Below are 18,892 nucleotides of genomic sequence, written 5' to 3' on the forward strand. Positions count from 1 at the left end.
ATGTGGGGTGGGGACTCCCTTGGTGTTTCCGTCTTCTCAATGCCCATTCTGTTTAGGTTCCTGACTCTGTGTGTTCTTTCCTGCTGAAGACAATTCTCTTCCTGTCCCGGCCTAGGGTTAGGGGGCTGAGCTTCAGCCTCATGGGTAGAATTGGCCTGCCACCCCCGGATTAGACGAGGGGGCTGAGGGTCAGGGTGGGCATGTGTCATGCCCTTTGACCTTTGTCGGTCAGGGCTGGGTGAGGGGCTATACAGTGAGTCTCCCTTTGCCTGGGAGGAGGAATTCACACTGAGACAATAGAGCCCTGTCTGTTCTGGCTTGGGGGTGGTGTCCCCCAACCCCCAATAAATGCCATCAAGGGATGGAGGCAGTTTCTCCTGGTGCCTTGGGCGCCCCTGCCCTTCTGTGACTGCTTTCTTTCCTCAGCTGATCTTGCCTGCTTGGCCATGACCTGCCCTTAGTCAGCTCTCCCTGTCCTCACATTCTCCCACAGTCTGTGTTAGGTCGAAGGGGGGTGGGTGCTGGTTGCCACTAGAGCCAGAAACCTCTGATTTGGGGGCCTTCAAAGGTTATGTAGGTCCTTCTAAGCAGCTTGGCTGAAGAGAGGGTGAGGGAGGCAGGACAGGCCTGAGACAGAGCCTTGTGGGAAGGAGCAGAAGTGGGAGAGCGCTGTCTGGGCCCGCCCCCTTGCCTTTTCCAGTCTGGGCGGCTGCTGCTGGGGCTGCAGACTCTCTGGACAGGGAAACAGGTAGGGAGCCGGGGAAGTCAGTGGAGGACAGGATTGCTTGGCCTTAGGATGGGTAGGAGCTGGAGAGGAGGCTCCTGAATGAGTGTGTCTGGTGTGTATGCGATGGGAGAGGAATGGAGGCAGAGCTGTGTGACATGAAGGTGTAGGCTCTCTACAGTTTGGAGGGAGCACACTGAAAAGGGCTGTGTGGGAAGGCTGGCCATGAGCTCGGGGCTAAGGAGAGCCTGGATGATGGCAGGACATGCCCAACAAAATGCACAGGCTGTTGCAGACCATGTGAGTGCTCCTTTGGAAGAGTGAACGTCCTGACCTCAGGAGATTGTTTTAGCAGGGCTGAGGCTAGACCAGCCAGAGAGAAGCCTGTAACTGCTTGTCTGCAGCCCACAGTCTGGAAGAACCATGGGGCTCAGGGTTGAGCTGGGCGGTTTCCAGATTGGACTCTCATTCCTCCTGCTACTGATGTCAGGCGAGGGGCGCAAAGGAGGAGCTTTCAAACAAAGGTGACAGCAAAGGGGGAGGGCCAAGGTGAGGACACTGGGGGGGGGCAGACTTGGCCGGACATAAAACAAAACTGAACATTTAGAATGAGGGCACTGGGCCTCAGCAGCTGCTGAGGGCTGCCACACTCAGTGCCTCCCACCTCCACCCCGACATGGCTGCAGTGTGGGGGTCTGCTCCAACCAGACCCTGGTGGTTCCACTCCGATACAACGAGTCCTACAGTCAACCGGTATACAAGCCCTACCTGACCCTGTGTGCTGGCAGGCGCGTATGCAGCACCTACAGGTGAGAGGTGACGCCCGAGCACTCCCCCAGAACCAAGCCCAGGATGGGTACCCGGAATCCTGACCCGGTTCTATGTTCTAGGACCACTTACCGCGTGGCCTGGCGGGAGGTGAGGCGGGAGGTTCAGCAGACACACGTGGTGTGCTGCCAGGGCTGGAAGAAGCCACACCCAGGAGCTCTCACCTGTGAAGGTGAGTGAGGCTGGGGCTTGAGGCCTTCATGGGAGGCACTGGGTGGTGCTGGGGCCTGGCCCAGGTCTTAACTCTCTTTCCTTTCAAATGCACCCAGCCATCTGCTCCAAGCCTTGTCTTAATGGAGGTGTCTGCACTGGACCAGACCAGTGCGAGTGTGCCCCAGGCTGGGGAGGGAAACACTGCCACGTGGGTGAGCAGGCAGGTTGCCCCACAGTGGGGGCGGGTGCTGGGATGGCCCCACCCACCGTGGCGCCCTTGCCCCCTTCAGCCCCCTCTGTTTTCTGGTAACTAGATGTCGATGAATGCAGGACCAGCTTCACCCTCTGTTCTCATGGCTGTTTGAACACCCTGGGCAGCTTCACGTGCGGCTGTCCGCACCCCCTGGTTCTGGGTTCGGATGGGCGCACCTGTGCAGCAGGGCCTCTGGAATCTTCAACAAGTGCCAGCATCCTCAGTGTGGAGGGTGGGTATGAGATGCCTGTGGGGTGAGCCTGGGTCCTCGTAGTGGGCGAGGCCACGCTCACAGTCTCCTCTGTCCTAGTACGAGAAGCGGAACGTGAGGAGCAAAACCTGAGGTGGGAGGTTGCAGAGCTGCAGGCGCGGCTGGAGCGGCTGGAGCAGGTGAGCGGTGGGCAGAGGCAAGGGAGATGGAATGCACCGGGACCGCGCCAGAATCCTGAGGTACCACTTTCCTTTGCAGTGGGCCACACAGGCTGGGGCCTGGGTCCGAGCAGTGCTGCCCGTGCCGCCCGAGGAGCTGCAGCCACAACAGGTGGCTGAGCTGTGGGGCCGGGGTGACAGGATCGAGTCCCTCAGTGACCAGGTGCTGCTGCTTGAGGAAAAGCTGGGTGCCTGTGAGTACCCCCTGCTCCTCCTCCACAACTAAAGACATTGTCAACTCAGCACCTCACCTCAAAACCCTCCACCTCTGTCCTTACCCCAGACCCGTTCCCCGGGGTCACTAGCTTAGTGTTGGGGGACCTGACTACAGCCACCTTGCCTCTCTGCCATTAACCAGGTGCCTGTGAGGACAACAGCCTGGGCCCAAACTTCCACGGCTGACAAGGAACTCCCACAGCAGCCTGGATCCCAAATTTATACAGAAACTGCCTTATCTGGAATTGGTAGATGGGGGATTGACTACCTGACCGCAGAGGCGCAAAGAGCCACAGGAAGCCCCCAGATCTCTCTTTCTCTTTATTCTCAGTTGCTTGCTGTTACCCCATAATAAAAACCAACCACACAAAACTGGATCCCACTCGTTCCTTCTGCCCCCCGCCTACCTCCTGGGTCTTAGGAATGGGTCTAGAGTGGGAGGCAGGGGAGTGGCCAGTGCCACGGGAGTGGCCAGTGCCACTGGGAGGAAATGAAAACTGGCTTAGAGGGGGAGGTACCTCAAAAGAAAGAGAAATAAATTAAGCGCCCTCCTTTCCCTCTCACCAGGGTCAGGTTCTTTCCCCTAAGGCCCCAGGGAGCAGAGAGCGCAGCTTCTAAGGACTGCCCCTCCGGAATTTGGTTAGATGGTGCTGGGCCAGGACCCTGGAGACCTCTACCAAAGGGACGGGGAAAGCAGAATTGGCATTTGAAGTGTGCTCAGCCCCTGGCATGGGCAGGGATGAGGCCTCCGAGTTAGACGAGCCCAGCCCGCTGAGGGTGACAGTGTTGAGTTCCCTAGGTGAGCTGGGGAGTCCTCAGGTGCAGCTTCCAGCCACAGGGTGAGGAGTCCTCACAGCAGATGGGCCCACTCCATCTGTGGACTTGGCATGAGGAATGGATTGTTCCACACAACAGATGAGTCCATTGTCCAGTGTGGGGTGGAGAGGAAGAGAAGGCCACAAAGAGACCATTGGGGAAGGATGGGATGGAATGTCCCCACCCTTGTATCTGATGAGCCACTTGAGATGAGGGGAGGCAACTGTCCCACAAGACAAGATGGCAGGTGGGGATCGCAGTGGAGACTGTGCCCACACGGGAAGAGTCCGTGGGTGGGGTGGGGAAGGACATGGAGTGATGCTGTATCCATATTCACTTCAGAAGTTGAAGACTCAAAAAGGAGAATAGGGAGTGGGGACCCAGGAAGAGGGCCTGGCCCTGCTTCAGGCTCTGGGTCAGAGGTGTGGGGAGGAAGAGGGGAAGGGTAGGAGGAAGCTCAGAGCCGGGCCTCGCCCGCTCCCCCAGGCTTTTTCAGACAGTCACCGCCACCCAGGCCATCAGTGGAGATCTCCCGGAAGACGGTGAGCATGGAGTGCCGGACTCTGTCCGCCAGAGCTGGGACATCATCCGGTGTCAGCCCTTCTGTGGGCACTGGGGACAGCACCCGTACCTGACATCGTCCTGGGGGGAGGGAATGAGGAACAGCATCATGGCTGGCACTCCTGGGTCTCTCCTGTAAACCAGGGTGACCGCTGCTCTGCTCGCTCGCCAGCTGCTAACCAAATCCCCAGGCTGCTGTCCAGGCCTCTCTCCAGGATTCCAGTGTGCGGTCACAGTGTGCAGAGCTGATATCAGCTACAACTCTGCACATGCCAGCTTCACCTTCCCTCTTGGAGAGACTGGTCCTTCCTACCTGGCACACCCAGTGGGTACTTAAGGTCCCCTGCCTCAGGGACATTCCCCGGCCTCCCGTGAACTTCCTGGCCACGCCCTCCCCAGACCTGCTCAGAGCCCTCAAGCCAGGTGAGCTTACCCGAGGTGAAGCGGCGTTCCTTTTTGCAGTAGAAGTCTTGATAGGAGGACATGACTATGGGGACAATGGGAACCTGGGGAGAAGAGGCAAAGCCAGGGAAGTGAGTGCATCTGTCCTGGGAAGGAAGGAAGGGGGTCTGGATGCTGATGAGCGGACAGCAGTGATCACCTGGGCCTGGACTGCAAGGTGGAAGGCGCCACGTTTAAAGGGCAGCATAGAACCGTTGTGGTTTCTCGTTCCTTCAGGAAAAACCCAGACTCGCACCTGAGGGAAAGAGGAGGGTCAGAGGCTGCCATGAGGACACAGCACTGATTATCAGGGGTTTGCAGCCATTTGCTCCCTAACCCCCCAATCTCATTGCAGGAGGACTCACATCCTGGGTGAGCAGGGTCTGGGCCACCTCAGACATGACACTGATGGCATCTCCCGTGCGCTTCCGGTCAATGAAGATGACTCCCGCCAACCAGCAGGCCAGCCCCGCAGAGCCAGCCCACAGTAGCTCCCGCTTGGCAATGGGCACACAGCGATCCGGCAGCACCTCCATCATCCCTTGGCAGGGGTGGGGATGGGGTATGGATGAGGGTATAAGCAGGATCAGAGCAGGCACCACACCCACCCAGGCCACCACCCACACAAACTGAAGAGGTGGATTGGAGAAGCCCTGAGAAATCAAACCTGACTACAGGCGTGCGCGCCTGCTGAGGGCAGACCCACCCCGGGAGAGGAGACCTGAGCAGGGGGACATTAGAGAGGAGGGGAATTAAGGTCTCTAGGGAAGCAGGGTCAGAAGAGAAGGCTCAGCTAGAGGACGGGGCCCTGTGATGAGGCCTCACCGAGCAGGTCGAGGGAGCTCTGGTGGTTGGAGACCACAACGTAGGGCTGCGTGGGAGGGAAGTGCTGAGCCCCCCGCACCTCCACTCGGATCCCATACAGGTATTTGATGTGCAGCAGCATCAGACGCAAGATCCTGTGGGGTCATGGCAAGGGGGCCCAGTGGGGTCCACTGATGCCCACCTCCGTGCCTCTGTGTGCCCGCCTGCCTACGACTTCCTGGGCGTCTCTGCAGTCCTTTCCCCCATCCTTGCCTCACCCTTGGGTTCCCTCGGGACCCACCGATTCTCGCCCCCCCGGCCCTTACTTCATGTTCTCGACATTGCGCCCTCGCACTGCGCACACGGGGATCGCGAGGATAGCCAGGAAGAGGATCCAGCCGTTGTAGAAGGCCATCTTGAAGAAGTACTTGGCACTGGGGCTGCAGAACCACAGGGTGGACAGCAGGAGCAGCAGCAGCAGCAGCAGTGCCGTCCAGGCCCCGGGCCACAGCTCCATTCTGGTCAACTGCAGGTGAGAGGAGCCAGGTAAACCAGGAAGCAAAGCTGGGACATCTCCAGGAATGGGAGGAACCCAGCCTGAGATAGATAGCTGCCCGCTGCAGCTCCGGCTAAGTGATAAGGGAACAGCAAAGGCACAAGCTAACACTTGTGGCTGGACTTTTTTTTTGAGGCAAGTTTCATTTTAATCTAAGCTGACCTGGGGCTCCGTAGCCCAGGGTGGTCTCTAGCTCACAGCGGTCCTCTGACAGGTATGAGGCACCACGGCCTGCTCTGGACAGGCGTCTATGTCTGTACTGGCCACTCCCGATGGTGAGGGACTGGGGAATATTAATTAAATGCACACCAGACTCCTCAGGATTCTGGGTGAAAAACATGCATGTAAAACACCCCATTAATAACACCCGCTCTGTGCTGGACGCCAGGAAAGAGCACCACTAGTACTGAACCCTCTGGCTCTGATGGGCTCCATTAAAAATACCAAGAAAACGGACTTCACTGCTTTTCACCTTTCTTACTGTGGCCATCAGAAGCTTAGATCTAAGTGACTTCCTAGGGGAGGCCTTAACCTCACTGAAGAGCAGATGGGGGTGAAGCGGGGGAACGGGGAGGAGTGGAGGGAGAGGGAACTGGGATTGGCATATAAAAAAATAATAAGTAAAATTTAAAACAAAAGAGCGGCTCCATTTTATTTCAGGTAGACAGCGCTGATTTATGCAGTATGTTCAACCCTATGTGTGGCCACGAGATAGTTTACAAAGTTCTGTCAGCATTACTGGTTCCACAGGAAAGAGCTCACTTGGAGCCACGCAGCTCCTCGGCAGTTCTCTGATAAGCCTAGACATCCTGTGCTCCCGAGCCTTGCTCGTCCTGCCACGGTACATACATCTACACACACACACACAGAGCAGACATGGAGCCCTGCTACATACTGTCACTGTACATACACACATACATACATACATACATACATACACACATACATACATACACACATACACACACACAGAGCAGACATGGAGCCCTGCTACATACTGTCACTGTACATACACACATACATACATACATACATACATACACACATACATACATACATACACACACACAGAGCAGACATGGAGCCCTGCTACATACTGTCACTGTACATACACACATACATACATACACACATACACACACACAGAGCAGACATGGAGCCCTGCTACATACTGTCACTGTACATACACACACACATACATACATACATACACACAGAGCAGACATGGAGCCCTGCTACATACTGTCACTGTACATACATACATACAGACACACACACAGAGCAGACATGGAGCCCTGCTACATACTGTCACTGTACATACATGTACACACACACACACAGAGCAGACATGGAGCCCTGCTACATACTGTCACTGTACATACATACATACATACACACATACATACATACACACAGAGCAGACATGGAGCCCTGCTACATACTGTCACTGTACATACATGTACACACACACACACAGAGCAGACATGGAGCCCTGCTACATACTGTCACTGTACATACATGTACACACACACACACAGAGCAGACATGGAGCCCTGCTACATACTGTCACTGCACATACATGTACACACACACACACAGAGCAGACATGGAGCCCTGCTACATACTGTCACTGTACATACATACACACACACACACACACACACACATACAGAGCAGACATGGAGCCCTGCTACATACTGTCACTGTACATACATACATACACACACACACACACAGAGCAGACATGGAGCCCTGCTACATACTGTCACTGTACATAAATACATACATACACACATACATACACACACACAGAGCAGACATGGAGCCCTGCTACATACTGTCACTGTATACACATACATACATACATACACACATACATACACACACACAGAGCAGACATGGAGCCCTGCTACATACTGTCACTGTATACACATACATACATACACACACACACACACACACACACACAGAGCAGACATGGAGCCCTGCTACATACTGTCACTGTATACACACATACACAAACACACACACACAGCAGACATGGAGACAGTGACAGAATACTGTGGAACAAGGAAAAGGCTCATGTCAGAGATCCAGAAAATCCCAGGCATGCAAAGGCTAATATGTTCACACGCAGACATAAATTTCTATCATACCTAGAAACAGAGAAAGGAATGCAAACACATGTCTAGAAAAATCTCTTCTCCCCTGTGGAGTCCTTTACGACCCTACACATGACATACCAATGCACTTCTGCAGACAGGCAAACCAACCCGACCATTCTCTCTCTCTAGCCTCATGGAGGAGGCAATGTGGGCAGACAGGTCAGCAAGAGAGGGAGCAGGGCTGCAGCAGACACGGAACGGAGTATACAGAACCACCTGCTAGGATGGGGAGACACCTGCCTGCAGAACCCGCCTTCTGGGGGCTTCCTCTTTACTCCACTGCCCACTGCGGGCAGCATGGTCACAGCTGATAAAAAAGGGTGTTGTGGACCTGTGTCTCCAGGCAGGTCAAAGGTTTTCTCTCGTCCTGAACCTGGAAGGGCCAACCCTCCTCTCCCAGTTGTACACCGCACCCCCTTAGCGTTGCCCTCCACAGACAGGCTTCTGCACCCTAAGTTTGAGCACTCCTCTCTCAGAAAGGCCGTTTTTGAGAAGCCGGCTTTGCCTCTATCTCTGACTCCATCTCCAGAATGATTTTCTTGCCTTCCTCAGGTTCACCACAGGTCCTTCATGAGCTAAGGCTTCGCCACACTGCTCCCTGTGCCTGGCAGGCCCTCCCTCCTCTGGCTCCACACAGCTCAGCGCCACCTTTCCAGGCCCCTGCTTTCATTACAGATTCCTGGCATATCCCTGACTATCCCCCCCCCACTGGTCGCGACACTCTTCCTGCCGTCCCTCCTGAATGCTGGGACTAAAGGTGTGGGCCACCACGCCTCACGTCAGAGGTTGTCAAGGTGTACAAATATAACTCCCGGGCCTCACCCAGACATAATAAGCCTGGGCTCCGGGCCAGCCTGTATTTTAACATGCCTTCCAGGTAAGTCTGCTGTTCACTGGGCTTGAGAACTAGTGGTAACACAAAGTGGGTAAGAGTTCACTGGCTGGGAAGTGGTGGCACACTCCTTTAATTCAGCACTCGGGAGGCAGAGGCAGGTGGGTCTCTGTGAGTTCGAGGTCAGCCTGGTCTACAGAGTGAGTTCCAAAATGGGCTCCAAAGCTACACAGAGAAATATTGTCTTAAAAAACCAAAAAGGGAAAAAGTTCACTAGCCTCTCCTGCTCACCTCCTCCGGGCCGTGAGCAGGGACTGTGTCAGGACTGTCTTACGTTCATGCCCAGACAGAAGCGGGCTCAGGAAGTGCTCAGTAAATCTTGGTGAAGGTTTTCTAAGGCTGTAGACACTCCCACAAATGGATCAGTTAATAAGGGAATATGGTTCTGTTTTTGTTTTCTTTCACTTTGCTTTTGCAGTGCGGGGCTTTTCACATGCTGGGCACGTGCTGGGACCCTGAGCTACACTTGCAGGCCAGGGATGGACGCTCTGATGGAGGAACATTAGGAAACATCGCCTCCCCCAAATACTGACAACAAGCCTTACAGCCCCCCATTTACACACAGCCACAGGGAAGCCAGTGTACAGACCATGAAGATGTCATCTCTCTCAGTACACAGGGGCACAACAACGGTCCCTATGGACATGGGCACTGGGGGCTCACCACAGTACAGACTTGCACTAAGGGACGACATAGTCGGTGGAGGGAATCATGTAAGGACACAGGTTAGGAGTCAGAAAGTAAAGCAAATGAATGGTCCCATGGGACCCTAGGTGTGGTGACATGGAAGGCAGAAGACCAGGAATTCCAGGCCAGCCTGGCTCCCTGTCAAGTTCAAGGCCAGTGTGGGCTATGTCAAACAAACAACTTAGGTGGGCATAGTGGTGCGTGCCTTTAATCCCAGCACTCAGGAGGCAGACACAGGTGGATCTCTGTGACTCTGAAGTCAGCAGAGGCTACACAGAGAGACCCTGTCCCAAAACATAAGAAATAAATGGCAGGTGCAACCAGAAGTACATGTTATGGTTACGCCACACTGACAGGTCACATCACAGGGCTTGCAGATTTGTGGTGAGAACCACATGAAGGCAAACAAGCCCTTTGATCACAGCAGGGCTAGCCACTGGGTCCCACACAGAAAGATCCTGCATACTCCAGGGCTGTGGATGAGCACCTGTGAAGCCAAACAAGCAAGCATGGGAAAATAAAAGGCCTGTAAGCACCATGGAAACCCCCAACAGATGCGACACGCCAAGTCCTCGCGTACACTTGGCACTGGAGGATGTCACAAACTTAACACAAGACATGGGATGAGAAGGATGAGGGCCACTCCGACGGGTGTTTAAACGTCCTTTCCTACAGCGGCAGTCAGCTGAATACAGCAACGCAACCTGTCAAAGGCGCTCAGAGCCTCCCACAAGACGCTCGCGTGTCAGCACGGGTCTATTCCAACGTGGAAGGCTGCTGAGAAATAAGCGCTTCTGTGCCCAGAGTAACGGGTGCCTGACAGCATTCCTAGGAAGCAGTCCTGGCCACCCAAAAGTCAAGTGGGGCCAAGGCGCAGCAGAAGGCTGGGGAACCTGAAGGGAATCCCCCCTCCGCGATTCCCTTGTCCACACCCCCGTCCCAAATTCGGAGTTCCCATCACTCCCCTCACCCGGCTAGGGCCCGCTAGTCAAGCCCTCCACCTCGGAGCTTGTCCCCAGCCCTCGCCGCTCCCATTCTTCCGCTCAGGCCCCTCTCCCCAGCCACCCTGCCCCCAGACGGCCCTCCCAACCCCATCTCTCCCCCATCCCGGCCCCTTCCCGCGCCCTCCCACCCCTTTCCCGCCCACACCTCAATGGGGCGGGGGGCCTGGGGGACGGGCCCCCTCCCCAGCCAGGCAGCGGCAGCGGTGGTGGCGGCTGGCTCTATCTCTGTCTCGGTGTCGGTGCCAAGGGGGCGACAGGATTTGGGGATGTCCTAGCCCCGGCCGATGGAGGGGTGGTGGGAGTGGGAAGCTGGGCCCATATCGGCAGGAATGGTGGGGGGCCGCACCCCCAACACCCTCCCCACTGCCGGCTCTCTGAGGGCCGGGGCTACTGCTGCCGCTATCTCCCCCACCCCTCCCTGCGCGTGCTGGCTTCCGGGGCTGGCCAGGAAGTAGGGTCGATGATGGGCAGCGGGCCTCGCCAATCGCCTCTTCCGAGACCAGCATCTCCTCCCCACGCCGGCCAGACCTCTCGCTGGCCCCGCCCCGGGAGAGCTTCGCCGGGCTCGCGGCCGCTGCCAGCTCCAGCGCTCGGTCCAGCACTTTCAGCACCTGTGACCCGGGTCCCTGCTCCATGTCCTCTGCATCTCAAGCTTCGTTCACATGCTCTCTGACCGTTGCCTTTCTTTGAACGCAGCGCTATGCTCAGCCCCTGTAACTCCAGGTTTCCCAAACACCCCTTTTCCTGTCCCCATAAACACACGTTTATAAAGTACCTTCTAAATTCAAACATTAAGTTCACCCTTTTCTGCCCAGAACTCCATCTTTCCCTGCCGAGCTCTCCAGCTCTCTGTCCACTTGCTCTTTGTCCCGGGCCCCCATCTCCTTCCTCCACCCACCTTTGGCCTTTAAGGATAAAGGACCCTCTCTCCCTAACAAGCTTGTTTGCCTAAGTCCTTTCAGAGTTCCTTCACTCACCCAGTCTGAGCCAACCGACACAATCTAGCTGCTGGCGTTGGTGGAGTGCACTTGAGACCCCGGGGCAGGAGCATCTCTGAGTTTGAGGCCAGCCTGAGCTACAACGGGACTTTGACAATGAAACTCTGCTTCCTAGGGGTAATAGAATGAGAAACTAAGGCAAGTAGCCTGTTGGTCAAGCCTGACTCCCTCTCTCAGGACCGGCTCATCACCCCTACCTCCATATTCGCCATTTCAGTATCTAAACCTCTTCAGCACTCCGGAATCCTCGCTCCGCCGTACCCTCTACTGAGTCCCAGCTTCTCACCTTCCTTTATTCCTGAGTCACACGGACACTTTTTATCAGTGTTGGACAGTCCTGAGCCTGTCTCTGTCTCCCGCCCCTGGACACCTTTGCCTTGAATGAGTTTACACAGCTTGGTGAAGAGCCCTTGGTAGTGGGAGGACTGTTACCTAATTCTGCGCCTAGGGTCACACTGTGGGTAACTGAGTACTGAGTACTGGACCGGCCCAAGCTCCCAGAGGTCCAGCCAAAAAAAAAAGACCTGCAGGGCAAATTACAAGGAAGGGGCGGATCTACTCTGTCCTGACGCGGGTCACCTTAGGGGTGGGTTGTGCTCCTCGGGCGCCCGCTCACAAAGGGGTGGAACCAGACCTTTCCTGCTCTTAGGATTTAAGACGGAGCTGAGGTCCACCTTAGTCTAGAGCAGACTAAGGTCACATTACAACGGGGGCGGGTGGGCCTTGGGCTCGGTTCTGCTCTGAGATTCACCTAGAGAGGCTGAGTCGTCCAACCGAGAGAGTTGGGTTAACACCAGCGCCGCAGACCGATGACCGCACCATCCACACGTCGGGCTAACCCCACTTCTGCTCCCCACTTCTCCAGGAGGGAGGGGCGGACCCAAGTTCTGCCCTCTACGTCACCCAAGGAGGCCGGAGCCATCTTGAACCCTGCGACCCTGGTACTTCTGCCCTCTTTTCCCGAGCTCAGCACCGGCTCTCCAGGTCTCGGCCAATCAGCGGCGAAGCAAACCGCCCAATCAAGCCGAGAGAGTCCCCGGTCCAAAGGCCCGGATGAGGCCCAGCCGAGGCCTTTGAACCACGGGCCCCGCCAATAGCGGAGGGGTTGCCATGGCGACAGGACAGAGTTGGAGGGGTGGGACCGGAGTCGACTCAGCATCCGTCGGGTTGGCCCACGCCGCGCCCCCCCCACCCCGCCCCTTATTGCGCATGCTCGCTTCCTGTAGCCACCCCGTGTCGCTCCAGCCAATCGTTTGACTTGGAACCGTATGCTCTAAAGTCCAATAGGAACACGGACATTCTTCGAAAGCGGAAGCGAAGGAGAGAAGCGGCTCAGAGGGGGGTAGTTCTGCAGGCCCGAGCCAGTCCTCAGGGTCTTTGGCTATGACTGGCAGCTGCACAGACGAATCAGAGCCTCCCTAGCTGAGCGCATTATTACCAATCCCTCGGCCCTGCACAGTGACTGACGCTCTCTCAGCCAATCAGCATCGTGAAAGGGTAGGCCAGGCACACCTTTTCCCGCCCCCACCCTCTAGCTCTAGTCTGGCTTTTGACTCCTGTATGATTGGCAGGCGTCTCGACCAATAGTCATGAGAAACCCTTGAAGTCTGCCCAACGATCGTGGGCAGTAGGCGGTCCTGGTTTGTTGGGGTGTGTGTATGCCGAGTGTGAGTGTATATGTGTGTGTGTCTGGGGGTACTGAGGGGTACGTGGGGGCGAAGCAGAACGGGCCATGGCAGCAGCGGAGGAAGAGGACGGGGGCCCCGAAGGGCCAAACCGCGAGCGGGGCGGGGCGGGCGCGACCTTCGAATGTAATATATGTCTGGAGACCGCTCGCGAAGCTGTGGTCAGCGTGTGCGGCCACCTGTATTGGTGAGAATCCGAATCGGGGGCATGGGGTGAGGGGTGGGGTTCCTCTGAGATGGGGAGGCCGAGAGCGGGGCCATGCAGTTAACCCGATGACTCGAGGGCATGCCCCCCCCATCAAGGGAAGGCCTGAAGTGGGGACTGGTGTCTTTACTGGTGTGTGTGGTGTGGGGGAGTGTGGAGTCGTTTCTGTGCAAATGAGATGTCGGGAAAGGAGGGTCTAGGAACTAGTGCGTGTGTGGCATGGTATAAGGAGGAGGTGGGATGGGGAATGGAAGACCCTGCACGTCTACCCAGCTGTTGACATAAAAACAGATGAGAGAGACTGTCTGTTTAGGGGAGGTGCCCCTCTCGGAGGAGGGCAAGATCTAGGGACTGTGGGTCCATACTGAGATAGGATGTGTGTGTGTGTGTTGGGGGGGGGGGGTTGTCAAACCCAAGGACAAAGGCCTTGTGGAAAGGCAAGATCTCCGGAGAGGTTTAAGGGTCATAGAGATAGGGACTTTACTGAGCTTGAAGTGAGAGGGAAAGGGATCCGTAGGGCTGTAACGGTGGAAATCTGGAGGAATGGGAGCAAGAATGGAATTGGGGCTGAAAAGAAACCTGTTGAATTGGGAAATCAAGTTAAGAGGTAGAAAATGGAGAGGTTGAGGGAGGGGTGAGGGGTGGCAGGAGAGAGAGGGAGGGAGGCGTGTACCAAATGTATTGAAGATGGAAAAACTTGAGGTATTGAAGATGAGAGAAGCTGGAAAAATTAAGTGAGCAAGTTTGCTGGAAGTTGCAGAAACTCTGGAAAGAAACATAACAAAAAAGCAGGCAGTACCTGGGAAGACTGGTGCAGTGCGCTCCTGTCCGGTGCTGGTGGCTCTGCTGTAGTTTGACCTGTTTTCTCGTTTTCTCTTCCTTTTCCTCCATCCAGTTGGCCCTGTCTTCATCAGGTAATGTACTCATGAGATGAACAGGGAAACGGAAAGGGCTGGGGACCTTGAAAACCTTCTTTGTGTTCGAACAAACTTTGTGTTTTCTCTTCAGTGGCTGGAGACACGGCCCGACAGGCAAGAGTGCCCCGTGTGTAAGGCTGGCATCAGCAGGGAGAACGTTGTCCCTCTCTATGGGCGAGGGAGCCAGAAGCCCCAGGACCCCAGATTGAAAACTCCACCCCGCCCCCAGGGCCAGCGACCAGCTCCAGAGACCAGAGGGGTGAGTCTCCTTGTCCAGCTGTGTCCCTCCGGTGCCAAAGCCTGTGGTTTCCCTGATCTTCCCTGCCTCCCTAGGGCTTCCAGCCGTTTGGTGACACCGGGGGCTTTCACTTCTCATTTGGTGTTGGTGCTTTTCCCTTTGGCTTTTTCACCACCGTGTTCAATGCCCACGAGCCTTTCCGAAGGGGTGCAGGTAAGAGCTTTCCCCGAGTTCCTGCCAGGGCCCCCTCCTGGCCTGCAAGCATGCTGCTGATGCTTTCCTTTCTCCTACAGGTGTGGATCTGGGACAGGGTCACCCGGCCTCCAGCTGGCAAGATTCCCTCTTCTTGTTCCTTGCCATCTTCTTCTTTTTCTGGCTGCTCAGTATTTGAGCTGCATCTCCACCCTGCCCACCTCTAGCTAGAGGAGAATCAGTATTGGGGTCCCTGCTGGCCATTCCTTGCTTTTGGACCACCCTCACTTCCATGACCTGTCTCTGTGGGCAAAGGCCTCCTCCGGGAGGCCATGGGGAGGCGTGACCCGTCCGCTGCGGATGGGAGTATCTGCTGCTCTGTGCTGCTGGCTCAGTAGCAGTCATCCCCCACCCGGAGGAGGACAGACTAAAGACAGCCACCCAATTCCCCTTTGTTCCAATCCTTTGCTTCCCCCAGATTTCTTGATTTGATGTTTAAAGGTGGGCTCTCCCCCAATTCTCCACTTGTTGATTTAATTTAATTGTTCTCTCCCACCGTCTAATATGAGTTCTGACTCTTAAGTGTCTCCTCTCCACCCCTCACTACCTCCTTTATTACAGATTCAATTAAAAAAATATTAAATAATCTGTTGGCAAATCTTCCCTATCCTTCCCTTTTTCCAGGATAGGCACCTCTTCCGCCCAGCTTGAACAGATGCTGGGCATGGTGGGAGGCATGGGGTGAGCCCCTCCCCTGCAGGGCTCCCAGGGATGCAGGGGTGAGGTCACTTCTCTCACAAACAGACAACAGGTAGGCAAGTGTGTCAAGTGTTTACTCAGCATGGGTCAGGTGGGCTCTGGTTGTAGAAGAAAGTGTATGAGGTGGAATGGGGCTCGTACGTGGGAGAGGGAGGACGAGGGCGGCGAAGGAGCTGGTGGACAGAGTCTGCCTGGACTCTCCTAAGGTCCCCCTGCCACGTTCTCTGCTGTTTCGGCGTCCTCTGACTGATTCAGCTCTGTGCGTTCCTCCTCGTCCTCCTCGTTTTCTGGGGCCTTCCTGAGAAGGAACGGTATCCTAGCCTTCCGGCGGCCCACTCTGACAGCTCCCCTGGCTGCCTGCAGCCCGGGTGGAGCGCTTTTCACTCACCTCTCCTCTCTGGGTTGCCGTTTTCGCCACAGGATGACCCCAACGAGCAGGGTGGCCATTCCCAGGCCTCCCAGGATCCCCAGGGCCAGGGCTAGCGTCCCCAGCCCAGCCCCACCCACAGAGCCTGTAGGGACATAGGGAAGATTGAGGGCACAGCTCCAGCACACGGCTCCTTCCTTGTTGACTCTGCCCCAGTCACATGCAGCAGTTACACGCTTCCCTCTGACTCTAGTCCAGTCCCTCACCTGCAGCCGGCCCCTCTTGGCCTGTTTCTGGAAGACAAAGAGTAGTCTGAGGGGGGACTGGAGCTCGGATGGGGCTGTCTGGGGGAGGCCCAGTGGCATCTCCCTTCAGTGAGTGGGCAGGGTGAACTTCTCTCTTGACAGGATTGTTGTGGAGCAGAAGAGGCCTGGGTGTTGAGTGCACTGAGGGGGAGGGGTGGCATGGCTCTTGGGGATCATGTGAGTAGGACAGGGAGTTGGATCTAGGGAGGGGTTACCTGTGATACTGATGCTGACAGGGGGGCTCTCCTGAGGCTCGTGGCTGGGATGGGTGGCCACACAACTGTAGATCCCCTCATTCTCATGCCCCACCTCAGAGAGGAGCAGCACAGGGTTGGAAGCAAGGGGCAGGGGTGTACCCTGGTGGGGAAGGAGGGAGATGGGTAAGAACCCCCGGCCACATTCGCGACTCGTGCCTTCATTCCCACAGCCGCACATTGTGCCTTCAGCCCAGCTCTCGGGCAGCCCTCCGCCTGCCACGGTTTCCCAGCTCTCGGGCGACCCTCCGCCTGCCACGGTTTCCCAGCTCTCGGGCGGCCCTCCGCCTGCCACGGTTTCCCAGCTCTCGGGCGACCCTCCGCCTGCCACGGTTTCCCAGCTCTCGGGCGGCCCTCCGCCTGCCACGGTTTCCTGGCTCTGGGGCTTCCTAGGCTACTCACATCCTTTTTCCAGTGGATCTGAGGAGGGGGCTGAGCTGAGCTGACACAAGTCAGGGTCACAGTTCCACCGGGAGCGACTGTTCCACCTTCTGGTTCAACCAACAGCTGGATCCCCTCTGGAGGCACAAGCTCTGGGCGAGGATGGGCATGAGGCCATCAGCTTACCTGGAAGCAGGTCTGATGGCCCTGGGGTTGATCCCTGCCTCCCAGACAGCCAGACCAGGCCCTCCCTCCCTGCTCACCCCTGACATGGGTCTTGATGGGGGTTGCGTTCAAGGGCCTGCGTCGGGGAAGGCCCAGGCTGAAGCTGCAAGAGAAGGTAGGATGGGCGGTTCCTCCTGGGGCTGGGGTCACTGTCAGCTCTGACTGCAGCATGAAGAGCCCTGTCTCAGGGTGTCTCGTGGTCTCTTCCTTCACGATTGTTCCTGTAGTGGGTAGGACAAAACTCCAAAAGCATGTGGGAGCATGTCGGGGAGAAGGCAGTCAGGTACAGGGTGTCCAGGCTCTCACCTTTGCCATCAGGAATCAGGAGTTTCCCATCCAAGTGCCAGCTAAGGGTCCCTGCAGGGTAGCTTCCCTCTGACACACAGGTCCCTACCTGGACAAAGAATGGAGACCTCGTCCTCAACTCTATGGGAGGCCATGTAGGCCCACAGATGTGTTCAAAGGACCCTTCCATTTTCTGTTTCTGTACCTTATTAGGGACACCAGCTGTGAGTTCAGAGGCAGGATCCACAATTTCTGGCTTCCCAGGAATCTCTGGAGGGAAAGTTCCAATCAGAAGCTGCCTCTTGAAGGTTCTCACACTCCAGGCATGGGAACCAGGGCCGTGGAGATCAGAGGTCCACATATGCCAGGGTCAAGGGCCAAGGGGAAAAAGAAGGCGTTTTCTAAAATGCAGAGTGACTTAACCAAGGCCATGGAACCCTTACGGTAGACTCGGACACGGTAGTTGGACTTGACCTCCTTTCCGTGCCTGTTTAATGCCCGGCACCGGAAAATCCCCTCATCCACGATTCCAATAGCTGGAAGAAGGAGGGAACCGTTGGGGAGGATTCGAGCCACGCTGTCCCAGGGTCCTCCCTGGGGAGACAGGACCTTCCAAGCTTCGGTCCGGCCTGTGTTCTACAAGAGGAGAGAAGCCTAAGCCATCCAGGCGGTTTGGGGAAGGGCTGACCAGACAGGGAGGGGTGCTGGGGACCCTCAAGGATAGCTCCTGAGGTCGAGAGGCCAAGCGGGGTGGCCTTACCAGTTTCCATTCTAGCTGCTGGGGCGGTTTCTTAGGGGCCCCCTTACAGCTCAGGACAAGTGGCTCTCCAATCCGGGCTGTGATGTTCTGACCAGCAACTACGGCTCCTGGATGGTAGTATCGGGGTAGAGGGGCAGAAGAGAGGTGGGGCCAGTGGGTAGGACAGAGTGGGTGGGGGGCTCTGGAAAGTGGTGCCCAGATTCTAGGAATTGTCTAGGGAGAAGGGAAGTCCTGGGGAGAAGGAAGCTGGACTCCTAAAAGGAGGGTCAGTGGGACTGGGAGTGACTCACCCCACAGAGCAAGGACCAGCACGCAGGCTCCAGCTGCTGTCCCTGCTGGCATCATGCTTCCTTCCCAGGCTCCTGGTGCTGTCTGCCCCTTTCCCTGCTGTGGCCACTGCCCTAGGTGGAGCTTGTACCCTCTACCCTCCCCCATCTCCCATCTTGTCCATCACAGAGAATGCCAGGAATTCATGCCTCTGGGACAAGAGTCCTTCAGGTACTAGAAGCAGCAGTCTCACCCCACCCTGGGGCACTGCCAGCGCCTGGGCACAGCCTCTCCTGGAACAGGCTTGTACCCCACCGAGGGTCTCATTTCCTCCAGCCCACCATGTTCCATCAGTCTGACACACAGGGCTCACTAGCGCTCCATCTTGGCTGGGGCAGGTTGCTAGGCAACATGGTTCAGCCTGGTCTGTTGTCATCCTGGGATCTTAGTTGTGAGGACAGGACAGAAACCTGTTGGGGCTTCATTCGGAATTACTCTTTTGAGGGAGGGTTTCTAGTGTTGTTG

General features: G+C 56.4%; 4 protein-coding genes across 8 annotated transcripts; 2 read left to right on the top strand and 2 right to left on the bottom strand.

Moving 5' to 3' along the window:
- Positions 1 to 7: 7 nt before the first annotated feature.
- Positions 8 to 2,911, top strand: Egfl8 (EGF like domain multiple 8). The gene is made up of 9 exons (XM_075979497.1): positions 8 to 748; positions 1,129 to 1,248; positions 1,411 to 1,533; positions 1,615 to 1,724; positions 1,822 to 1,917; positions 2,020 to 2,190; positions 2,269 to 2,348; positions 2,428 to 2,581; positions 2,746 to 2,911. Exons 2-9 carry the CDS (start codon positions 1,148 to 1,150, stop codon positions 2,787 to 2,789), a joined length of 879 nt encoding a protein of 292 aa, XP_075835612.1. The 5' UTR covers positions 8 to 748; positions 1,129 to 1,147; the 3' UTR covers positions 2,790 to 2,911.
- Agpat1 (1-acylglycerol-3-phosphate O-acyltransferase 1) lies at positions 2,910 to 12,714 on the bottom strand. Of its 3 annotated transcripts, none has more exons than XM_075979496.1 (7): positions 12,279 to 12,714; positions 5,552 to 5,751; positions 5,247 to 5,380; positions 4,787 to 4,962; positions 4,582 to 4,677; positions 4,414 to 4,486; positions 2,910 to 4,061 (listed from the first exon to the last, which is right to left on the bottom strand). In XM_075979496.1, exons 2-7 carry the CDS (start codon positions 5,740 to 5,742, stop codon positions 3,877 to 3,879), a joined length of 855 nt encoding a protein of 284 aa, XP_075835611.1. In that variant the 5' UTR covers positions 5,743 to 5,751; positions 12,279 to 12,714; the 3' UTR covers positions 2,910 to 3,876. The 3 variants fall into 3 exon arrangements, with proteins under 3 accessions (XP_075835611.1, XP_075835609.1, XP_075835610.1); XM_075979494.1 differs by lacking the exon at positions 12,279 to 12,714 and adding an exon at positions 11,725 to 11,873; XM_075979495.1 differs by lacking the exon at positions 12,279 to 12,714 and adding an exon at positions 10,675 to 10,965.
- Positions 12,715 to 13,097: 383 nt separating this feature from the next.
- On the top strand, positions 13,098 to 15,410 carry Rnf5 (ring finger protein 5). Its single transcript, XM_075979498.1, has 5 exons — positions 13,098 to 13,399; positions 14,313 to 14,331; positions 14,426 to 14,593; positions 14,668 to 14,785; positions 14,866 to 15,410. Exons 1-5 carry the CDS (start codon positions 13,260 to 13,262, stop codon positions 14,961 to 14,963), a joined length of 543 nt encoding a protein of 180 aa, XP_075835613.1. The 5' UTR covers positions 13,098 to 13,259; the 3' UTR covers positions 14,964 to 15,410.
- A 176-nt stretch (positions 15,411 to 15,586) lies between these two features.
- Positions 15,587 to 18,817, bottom strand: Ager (advanced glycosylation end-product specific receptor). 3 transcript variants are annotated; one of them, XM_075979503.1, is made up of 11 exons: positions 18,391 to 18,817; positions 18,101 to 18,207; positions 17,784 to 17,976; positions 17,546 to 17,610; positions 17,362 to 17,449; positions 17,094 to 17,276; positions 16,852 to 16,982; positions 16,411 to 16,552; positions 16,157 to 16,183; positions 15,912 to 16,035; positions 15,587 to 15,821 (listed from the first exon to the last, which is right to left on the bottom strand). In XM_075979503.1, exons 1-11 carry the CDS (start codon positions 18,533 to 18,535, stop codon positions 15,725 to 15,727), a joined length of 1,302 nt encoding a protein of 433 aa, XP_075835618.1. In that variant the 5' UTR covers positions 18,536 to 18,817; the 3' UTR covers positions 15,587 to 15,724. The 3 variants fall into 3 exon arrangements, with proteins under 3 accessions (XP_075835618.1, XP_075835620.1, XP_075835619.1); XM_075979505.1 differs by lacking the exon at positions 16,157 to 16,183 and having other exon boundaries at positions 15,912 to 16,005; positions 16,536 to 16,552; XM_075979504.1 differs by lacking the exon at positions 16,157 to 16,183.
- Between the last annotated feature and the right edge of the window lie 75 nt (positions 18,818 to 18,892).

The sequence above is a fragment of the Microtus pennsylvanicus genome, chromosome 7, assembly GCF_037038515.1.
Source record: "Microtus pennsylvanicus isolate mMicPen1 chromosome 7, mMicPen1.hap1, whole genome shotgun sequence".
Taxonomy (NCBI): domain Eukaryota; kingdom Metazoa; phylum Chordata; class Mammalia; order Rodentia; family Cricetidae; genus Microtus; species Microtus pennsylvanicus.

What these genes read in the sequence shown, in the direction of transcription:
- Agpat1 (XM_075979494.1), bottom strand. An exon ending in GAGCTCCCTCGACCTGCTCG is followed by an intron (nt 4,963 to 5,246) that starts GTGAGGCCTCAT and finishes ACCCCTGCCAAG; the next exon opens with GGATGATGGAGGTGCTGCCG. An exon ending in ACCTTGCAGTCCAGGCCCAG is followed by an intron (nt 4,487 to 4,581) that starts GTGATCACTGCT and finishes TCTTCTCCCCAG; the next exon opens with GTTCCCATTGTCCCCATAGT.
- Ager (XM_075979503.1), bottom strand. Translation starts at nt 18,535, where the DNA reads ATGGGGGAGGGTAGAGGGTACAAGCTCCACCTAGGGCAGTGGCCACAG. An exon ending in CAGCTGGTGTCCCTAATAAG is followed by an intron (nt 17,450 to 17,545) that starts GTACAGAAACAG and finishes TTCTTTGTCCAG; the next exon opens with GTAGGGACCTGTGTGTCAGA. An exon ending in TGTCAGCATCAGTATCACAG is followed by an intron (nt 16,184 to 16,410) that starts GTAACCCCTCCC and finishes TTTGTCTTCCAG; the next exon opens with AAACAGGCCAAGAGGGGCCG.
- Egfl8 (XM_075979497.1), top strand. Translation starts at nt 1,148, where the DNA reads ATGGGGCTCAGGGTTGAGCTGGGCGGTTTCCAGATTGGACTCTCATTC. An exon ending in CGCGTATGCAGCACCTACAG is followed by an intron (nt 1,534 to 1,614) that starts GTGAGAGGTGAC and finishes TCTATGTTCTAG; the next exon opens with GACCACTTACCGCGTGGCCT. An exon ending in CAGCATCCTCAGTGTGGAGG is followed by an intron (nt 2,191 to 2,268) that starts GTGGGTATGAGA and finishes CCTCTGTCCTAG; the next exon opens with TACGAGAAGCGGAACGTGAG.
- Rnf5 (XM_075979498.1), top strand. Translation starts at nt 13,260, where the DNA reads ATGGCAGCAGCGGAGGAAGAGGACGGGGGCCCCGAAGGGCCAAACCGC. An exon ending in CAGCTCCAGAGACCAGAGGG is followed by an intron (nt 14,594 to 14,667) that starts GTGAGTCTCCTT and finishes CTGCCTCCCTAG; the next exon opens with GGCTTCCAGCCGTTTGGTGA. An exon ending in GCCTTTCCGAAGGGGTGCAG is followed by an intron (nt 14,786 to 14,865) that starts GTAAGAGCTTTC and finishes TTTCTCCTACAG; the next exon opens with GTGTGGATCTGGGACAGGGT.